We start from the raw sequence: 9,627 nt of genomic DNA, 5'->3' as shown, positions 1-9,627 counted from the left end.
GGGGGGGGGGTGTTGGAGGGAGGCCCCTCGGAGTGCTAATTTAATATCGCTTGGTGCAACCTGCTTTAGACGCGATCGTAGGGCTCCTTTGGACAACGGGAGTTAGAAAATCTAAGGTGGTGTTGGAGCGCTTGTTTTTCCTTAGAAAAGAAAGGAAAAAAAGAAGGACCGGGAGGTGTTGTTTTCTTCATCTGCGCGTAAATTTCCTCCCGGAGCCGCGTTGAAAGCTGGCAGTTGGCTTTTACACTTGCCCGGCAGCCGAATTAGAGCAACCGCCTGTTTCTTTCGCCCACGCAGGGAGTCATATAGCCCAGAAAAAACTTCCCGGGACTTTTAGCCTGTCCCAGGGAAAAAAAAAAAAAATTGGAAACATACCCACATGCAAACAGCTGGAAGAGCTAAAATCAGAAACCACTAACCACCATGGGAGCAAAGCGCACGAAAGGGTTTAGTTCGGTTTATTTCAAGACGCCTCATTTAATACCCCCTTGGTATACTGTGTATTCGCTATACCCAGCTCCTGCTCCGGGGGTCTGCGAGTGTCACCGTGCTGTGCAAGGGCAGCGGCATTTGTCAGAGATGTGACTCACAAGACCAGCGCGGTTTTATTTTTAAATCGTATCTTTGCGGGAAACCCGAATATGTATCCACACAAAATGATTCGGGGTCTGATAGCTGAAATTAAGTAGTAGCCAAAAAAAAAAAAGAATGTTATTCACTTCTTAAAATGCCACGGTTAATAATTCTGTGAGCATCTACTTGGGGGTGTTGTTTTGTATGTATGTGTTTCTGTTGAAATTTCCTTTCAGTGCTAAAAATTTTAGAAGTTTGTGTTATACTAGGAAAGATGATAGTTACAGAAGACTGAAGAGACCAATTACAAGCTGGATTATGTCCTAAAGAAAAATCACCATTTTAAAACCATGTGGGCATTTGTCAGTTTGCTGCTTAGAAGACGCAGGAGGATAAGGGATGACTGAGCTTTTTACAGAGTGAGGGGGAATGTAGCATTGGCCCACTGAGAAGGACACGGTAAATGTTTGGCTGATGACTGTGCTGGCTACTAGCAGCCTCTCCACCCACGGCCCTTTAGCACCACTCTACCAAAGGAATGGTTTTCCCCTAGGTAATTAAAGATCTGTTTTAGATAGGGATATGAATAGGAACATTTCATTATCATATTAACCAATTACAGAATCTGCTGATTAAAATCAACATTTAGATCAAACTGGTGGAGAAGTTGGTTGGTTCTCTCAGTGGATACTATGTTTTGCTCAAAACATAGTATTTAAGTTTCCATTGAACTGTAAACTGGAAAAGGCACTTAAATAGCCAAAGAATATGTTTTATATTAGCTATTTCAGCAATATCTACCCAAGCAAAAAAAAAAGAGAGAAATTTTGCAATATTAACCTTAACCATAAAGGTTTACTGAGGTTTTTTTTCCCTTTTCAACCACTGGATTTACCTATATGACATGAATAAGATAGAGATAATTTGGCCTTATTACAATACTGTATTTTCAGTTGTAATGGAGCAGAGAATCCTGCTTGTATATGAGTGATGATAAAGTATACTTTATTATTGCATCAGAAAGGAATATTTTTTCTCTTTGCTTCCTTTTTCTTCTTGATTTGTCTCTTTCAGTTTTTGTCTGGGGTTGACTGGGTGCGATTTTACCAAACACTTGTTATACACATTTTCGTAAGGTTTTTGGTGAACCATTTGTTACACAGTTGACAAACCTGATAGGTGTATAAGCAATACTTAGAGGAGTTTGCCTTGGTACTTTTCATAGAATTGTTGGGAATTTTTAGTAAGCAGTTTGTTCTTCCCGAGATGATGAATTGGGCGGATTATACATATTTCTATCTCTTCTTTTTTAGACAAGATGTGAAATGGAGAAGTACCTGACACCTCAGCTTCCTCCAGTTTCTATAATTCCAGAACATAAAAAGTATAGACGAGACAGTGCCTCAGTCGTAGACCAGTTCTTCACTGACAGTGAAGGGTTACCTTACAGTATCAACATGAACGTCTTCCTCCCTGACATCACTCACCTGAGAACTGGCCTCTACAAATCCCAGAGACCGTGTGTAACACACATCAAGACAGAACCTGTTACCATTTTCAGCCACCAGAGTGAGACGACAGCCCCTCCTCCGGCCCCAACCCAGGCCCTCCCTGAGTTCACCAGCATATTCAGCTCCCACCAGACCGCAGCTCCAGAGGTGAACAATATTTTCATCAAACAAGAACTTCCTACACCAGACCTTCATCTTTCTGTCCCTCCCCAGCAGGGCCATCTGTACCAGCTCCTGAATACACCGGATCTAGATATGCCCAGTTCTACCAACCAGACAGCAGTAATGGACACTCTTAACGTTTCAATGTCGGCCGCCATGGCAGGCCTTAACACTCACACCTCCGCCGTCCCGCCGACCGCCATGAAGCAATTCCAGAGCATGCCCCCTTGCACATACACCATGCCAAGTCAGTTTCTTCCCCAGCAGGCCACTTACTTCCCCCCGTCACCACCAAGCTCAGAGCCTGGAAGTCCAGATAGACAAGCAGAGATGCTTCAGAATTTAACCCCACCTCCATCCTATGCTGCTACCATTGCTTCTAAACTGGCAATTCATAATCCAAATTTACCTGCCACCCTGCCAGTTACTTCGCAAAACATCCAGCCTGTCAGATACAATAGAAGGAGTAACCCCGATTTGGAGAAACGGCGCATCCACTACTGCGATTACCCAGGTATGTGATCCTGCCTGGCTGAAGAATCTGTGTGTGTTTAGTGTGTTCATGTGTGCCATTTTCCACCTCACATTCCAGCTGTACATGGGAGAGGAGTGGTTGACATTTAAAAAAATTCACCTGCTCTGCTCTTGTCGCATCCCAGTCTCCAGTGCCTTACTCAAGTAACTGTTTAGTTACTTTGTGCTTATTTGATATAGTAAAAAAAAAAAAATTTGGAATATTATGGGGAAAAAAAGTTACTGGACTCTTTTCTTTTTAATGTTAAATACGTGAGAGTCTTGCTACACTTACGTTGTTACTGTAGCAATCTAAATTGGAGTTCTTAATTCTAAATGAAGTAACCTGGAAAGGAATTACTTAAGTAACATAGAGGAAAAGAAGGGGTGGCAATGAAGAGTGGGTTGGTGCAAGACCAGACCATCTATAGAATAGATTTCAAGGTTGGTTCTGATAGCGTGTGAGCATATGCTCTTTCTTGAATGAGATATGTGGTCCAAAATATAAATTGATGACTGTGATAAATATATCTGGAACTTGCTGGCATAAGCTAGTTTATGATTAATACAGGGTATAATTTATTGACTGTGGTACATGATATGACATGACATACTAAATGGAAAAATAAGAAATGTGGGAGTACAGAAAATTGCAGTCATCTTGGATAATGGTTTAACATTGTCAGCTCTAGAGCCATTAAAATTTTTTAAATCACTGAGGTATGTGTTACTAGTGTAAAGCACCTACTGGTATAAACATAGATTTCCCATTTGTAGTTTGGCTTGATTGTCTGCTCTCTTTCTGCTAAAGTGAAACATAAAGCAAATCACTTTATACCTTTAATCAGGTAATAGGGGAGTATGCTTTAAAACATCTCTTAAAACTGAAGCTTCAAATATCTCCTTGCATGAGGGATTTCATCTTTAAAGCCCGATTTTAAACACTGAATCATCAGATGTAAAGATTTCAAAAGGATCTCCAGAATGACACGTTGTTCTTCTTCTCCTTTGTTTCAGGCTGCACAAAAGTTTATACAAAGTCTTCTCATTTAAAAGCTCACCTGAGGACTCATACTGGTATGTAATTTTCTTGTTAATTCTGTGAGTTGTGTAAATAGTATAAGTGGTATTCATCCTTTTAAAAGCCAGCACATGTTTGATCTCTTCTTTCTTCTGTCAACTTTTATTTTTTAATGGCTTACCTTTTTCAGCACTGGCTTGGCTCAAAATTCAGTTCAGTGAAAAAAGTTTGGTTCCAGGAAGGCTGATGTTCCCTCATTAAGGCCTTGCCCTGTCACCTCAGATAGAATTAATTGCTCCCAAACATAAACAACAATGTTTACTAATGGATTTTAAAACTTTAATGGCACTGCTATTCCTATCTTGAAGGAAAAAAATGTAACTCATTTTCTCCCTCCGTAACAAATCAGTTGGCTTCTATAAAACTACATCAAACACTAAAGCCTTTTCCATTTAGCAGGTAAAGCGTAATTGCTTAATAAATTATCTTAATTTCACCTTGAGCCTAAAATATCTGTATTTAGCATGTTTTCCCTGCTGGTAAAAGGTGGGCTGGAAATTGAAAAATACTAAAATCAGGCAAAACTAGGGTCATGGTTTGAAAGCTATTTTACATTCTACCCCAGTCCATATTATACATTGGAGAGACTTTATTCCAGCTAGTATCTCATCCGTGTTTAAAATGTTTAGCCCTATAATTTTATAAAAACTTTGTCAGATCTATACACTCATTTTAAAATGCTTTTTAATTTTAAAACTTTATATCAGAACTTATTTGAGGACGAAATTAGGTGGTGGCAAGCTGTAAAAATCTCCAAATACCCAAAGTATTTTTAAAACTATGGGTGGTTACCATTAGTGATTTTCTTAAAAAGATAGACCTAAAGGAAAGAACCTATACAAAGTGATTGTGTTTTTTTCCTCTCCGTAAATGCAGCTTTAACCTAAAGTTCAGAGAATAAGTTTGCTAATAAAAGCAATGACCTAGCAAAATGTTTTATTCCATCATTGCTATGGAAACCAAAGTATTCAACAGTTCCTTTGAATGGGCTGCTGGATTAGTGTGAGGACTTGAATCTCCCCAGGCTAGATGTTACTATGGAAATTGAGTTTTGATAAATGAAGTAGTTATCTCTAACTGCTGCATTAAAAAGTAAAAGCCTTTGAACAAAGGTCAGTGCTGAGATAGAGCTCAAAGAGGAACATGGCTGCAGACATTTCATATGCGCATTGGGAAGTATTGCTTGATATCCCAGTGATAAATACTACTTAAAATCTAAATAGTGTTGGCGACAATGTGGTAGATTCCAGGGCTTTCTGAGAAATTGCTTTTAAAGAAAAGACATCTCCTGCATTTATCAGTGAAAGCAGTGGGTTGTTTCAACCTCAAGTTTTTAGGTGGAGACAAAAGGCTATCTCCTAATCCCAAAGTAGAAGTTATATTTATACTTAAACAAACACCCATTAAGCATGTAAACTCAATCTGAAGTTTTCAGCATACAAATGACAAGACCATGAAAACAGTCCCTATAGAAATGCTAAACTATCCTTTTATAGAATATACATTATATATTTAGGAAGAAACATTGAAAATGGATTTTTACCTGAACTATGATTAAGGAGAAGAGGAAATAACTTCAGAACTTTTGAGCTGTTTTTTTTCTCCTTTGAAAGTCCTTGAAATGGGAGATAGGAAGGAGGAAACAATGTTTCTCCTGAGGTTAAAGTCTCCTAATAAAGAGGAACGTGATTCCATATATCGATGCAATCAACTGCTTATTGCCGGGATGTAGTCAGGGCATATCTAAATGGCCTTGCAACCCCTGGCAGGGTTTAGTGCTCAGAATGCTTATACCTGGGATTCTGGAACTTGACCTGCTGGCAGGGAAATTTAATAGTGGGTTGTCTTAACGATGCTTATACTGAAAAAGATAAAAACCAACTAAAAATAAGATGTAGGCCTAGTTTGAATCCCATGTATCAACTTTTCCACCCGATCATAAATGTGTGTCCATTGACATCTGATGAGTGAGACCCCGTAATCCAGTTTAATAAAGTTTTGTTTGATAGCCTTTCAGATGCCTCGAGGAGGGTTTGTGGCAGACTTGTTCATCTGGCTAAACCCGTTCTTGGGTAATCATAGAGCATTGAGGTTGTTTTCTCCTCATTTTTAGTTTCTACACAATGCCTTTGAAAATTACCTGTGCGCTCTCATTGCATCCTCCCCACCCTGTCGTTTTTTAATGAATGTATCTGAAGCTAGTGAAGTATTTTTTTTTCTTCTTCCTTTAAAGGCCCAGGTATTTCTAAATAACTTCTGTCAATGTAATTAGCTTTTTTTGTTAGAGGACTTTAAAAATTTATATGGGAATGTTGATATTGTATTTTTGATATAAAAATTTTTTAATGATTGCCACTTTAGGCAGAATGTGCAGGACCCTAGGACTTCTTTAGAAAATAATTTTAATTGCTTTAAAATGTCAGGTTACCTTATGTTTTTAAAATGTTTTAAGCAATTAAAACAACCTACGCCTGAGTTCTGTTTAATTGCTTATTCTGGATTTTTAGATTGCAAATGCTTCTTGACTTATAAACCGAACATAAGGACATAGTCTTTCTCAAATGACGTTTTTTTAAAAAATTCGAGATGAAAGGGTAGAAAATAGCAGTTGGAAGTCTCATAGCATTCAAGGTTTTCTAGGTTTATACATTTTGATTTCTTTATTCAGAAAGAATATACAAAAGTAATACAAAGCTCTATATAGTTAGACAAAATACCTGAAATTGATGTTGCCTCTGTTCTAGGGGAAAAGTTGTAAAAAGCGTGCTGTGTCTTTATATGTGATAGCATACTTACTGGCCTATAGGGATATCCTTATTACCTGTGTGGAAGTGTTTGTGTGTTACTTCTAGCATATATGTGTGTGTATGTGTGTGTGTGTGTATATATATATATATATAGCACCTCTGATTAGAAATAAGTATGGCTTATTTCTAAGGCCATACACTTAGGCAACAGTGTCACAAAGTGTATATTTCCAAATAAAAATATTTGTCCTTTTAACAGCATTTTAAAAAGCACATTGGCAAGAAACTGAAAACATTTATCACCCGATGCTAGTTTCTTGGTATGCCTGAGTCCCATGAGTTGAAATGCTGCTTTTACATTGAGTGTGGAAACTTCTTTGAAAATTGTTTACACTTTAGTAAAAAGTACTTACTTTCTAAAGAAAGAGTTCTGAAAAAGCAAACAGTGCACTCTGAATACCGATGTTTGAAATCTGAGTAGTTTTAGTCACATGTGTGGCTGTGCACTTCGCCCTGGAGTATATGGTAAAGCAGTTGGGGAAAGAGGGTATGGTAAGGTTTTATGGTCATTTGGCAGCTATCTGGAGCAGGGCAGAAAGGGAGCAGTTGTTCATAGTCTGAGCAGCACACACACTGGGCGTCAGTAGCCATTAGATCCAGACTCTGTGCCCAGGTTGCTACATGTGGACTACATGATCCCAGAATGACTGCCGCTGATTGACAAGAGAAGGACAGTTGGAAACACCCCCAAAAAAGAAAATGGAAACATACAAATAACATAATACCAAGTGGACCGTGGGTGAAGTGAAGCACTGTCCTGTTAGAATCTCACAGCTGTATTCGGGATTCCTTGTTTAAGAAAGAATTTCGCAGTAAGCCTTGGAAAGATTTCTAGCCCAAGACTACTTGTAAAGGGGCTAAATTCCCACCTGCTGCCTCACTTCCTGTGTAGAACACTTTTCTAATGACATTTATATTAAGACGGTACTGTGTGTACTTCAAAATACATAATCTCTGCTAGAGATTTGTTACTCAGTTGATTTTAGTTTCAGTTTGTGTACTAAAAAATCCCTAGGTATAAATTCCTATTTAGTTCCTTGCTCTACACTTACTATCCATTGGATGTCTTAGGTATAGATTTTTGTTTTAAAATACTGGCCATGTTGATAATAAAGGTATTTTCATTTGCAGCACTTCCCCACAAATAGAAAACATTCAAAATGTTCTGAACATGAATTATTCCTTTTTTTGTGGAACTGTGGGAAGTGGTAAAACATTTTTAAAAATATAGAAAGGAATTAATTTCCTTAAAAAATGATTTAGAATTAAAATCAGAATAAGATTTTATATATGTGTGTGCATACATATATGTCTCCATATATACGTATACAGCCTTAGTGGAGATCATGCAGTTTGTGTCTAGAGATCAATGTTGGTAGGGGTGAAAAAATTTTGCAGGATGAAATTAGTACTCAACTGATATTTTTGAGTTTATATTTGAAAACTGCAGGAAAAAGTATCCCATTTAGCCTGTTATGTGTTACCAGTTAGACATTCTTAAATTATTTTTGTTTGCAGCTTTGAAATTTATTTTTCTATATTGAGAAGTTCAAGTTAACATTAAAAAAAAAAGTAGCTATAAGAGAGTCACTCATTTAGATGCCTGGAAAGGTATTTATGAGCATAGAAGCTTAGAAACAATTTCTTTTTAATGACTCACGGGAAAGGTTTAACTTTGCTTCTGGGACTTGCTCTTTCATCTGAAAAACATTTACATAGGAAATTGATTAAACATTGTTTTGAGATGATAAAGCATATGGAAGGTTAATAAGTATAATTTGATTAAGCAGACATTTTTGATTTTTCAAGAATCCAAAGAAAATCTCTTCTTCCCTGTTTTTATAGATTAGTGGGAGAAGATAGTTCATGAATGGACTAAATAGAATTGCTGAAGTCGAGATAGAAACAATTAGCTGTGAAGATAGTGAGGACGGTAATGTTTTTAAAAGTAAAATATTTTAATCACCAAAGGTTTTTACTTTGGCAGATATTTTTAGTTTTATAGAATGTAGTAGCTGTTTACTTGATGACCTACATCTTTTCAGGTGAAAGATTAGAAACAAAGTAATGTCCTAGTTTAGCAAGTATCTCTGTAGCAGCATTCCTATTCTGTCAGCCTGTATTATTTATATCCAAGAATCTCTTACAACTCCGATTAAGGTGAGTTGCTGTTTTAGAAGTGCCCCAGAGGTAACTTTCATTAAAAAACATCCTGGCAGAAGAATATACCTGTGACTACTTTATAAATGCACACTGTTTAGAGCTGGGAAGAATCTCCAGGTCAAGATAACCATGTTAAGTGCAAATTTAAGGAAAGGATAATTAGGACTCATTCAGTACTAGAAAAATGAAAATATAGAATTTTTCTATTTTGGTTAAAAAAGGTAAAATACTTGGTTTACCTTTGGTTTACCTTTTGGTTAAAAAAGGTAAAATATTTCACCGAGACTTTACTCTTTAAAAATTTTACTTTGGGTTCTTATTACAAGAAAGTGAATCTGAATGTCATATTTGTGTCAGGAGACTCAGGAACTGGTATTTCATTAACACTGTCAGTGATAGAGGATGTTTTTGTCCAGAACCCCTGGGGCTCAGATGGTAAAGAATCTGCCTGCAATGCGGGAGACCCTGGTTGGATCCCTGGGTTGAGAAGATCCTCTGGAGAAGGGAGTGGCTACCTGCTCCAGTATCCTTGCCTGGAGAATTCCCTGGACAGAGGAGCCTGGCGGGCTCCAGTCCAGGGTCGAAAAGAGTCAGACACAACTGAGCAACTGACACTTAGGAGAAGTGGCGGAGGTGCTTAGGTGCCTAGAGATTGGTCCTGCTGGGGTAGAGACTGCCACCTTGGGTGGCATGCCCACCCCTGTTCTGTGTGTCTTTGACCAGCACAAGGGGCTCCACAGTTCCTTGTTTTTCCTCAAATCCAGTCCAGTTCTGGAAAAGAAAACTTGTTTATGTAGAGTTGATTTACCCTTGTACA

The 9,627-nt window shown here is 37.9% G+C and overlaps 1 protein-coding gene across 1 annotated transcript in view; it reads left to right on the top strand.

Annotated features, from left to right (window-relative positions):
• Positions 1-1,819: 1,819 nt before the first annotated feature.
• The window catches only part of KLF5 (Kruppel-like factor 5 (intestinal)), a 16,622-nt gene continuing 8,814 nt past the window's right edge, over positions 1,820-9,627 (top strand). Inside the window, exons 1-2 of the mRNA XM_010831977.1 lie at positions 1,820-2,760; positions 3,777-3,836. Of these exons, the coding sequence (XP_010830279.1) occupies positions 1,899-2,760; positions 3,777-3,836 (922 nt within the window). The 5' untranslated portion in view covers positions 1,820-1,898. The remainder of the gene's footprint in view (positions 2,761-3,776; positions 3,837-9,627) is intronic.

Source organism: Bison bison, unplaced genomic scaffold, assembly GCF_000754665.1.
Source record: "Bison bison bison isolate TAMUID 2011002044 unplaced genomic scaffold, Bison_UMD1.0 scf7180017860360, whole genome shotgun sequence".
Classification (NCBI taxonomy): domain Eukaryota; kingdom Metazoa; phylum Chordata; class Mammalia; order Artiodactyla; family Bovidae; genus Bison; species Bison bison.
Note: the sequence above shows the minus strand (reverse complement) of the source record. Positions and strands in the feature narration are given on the sequence as shown.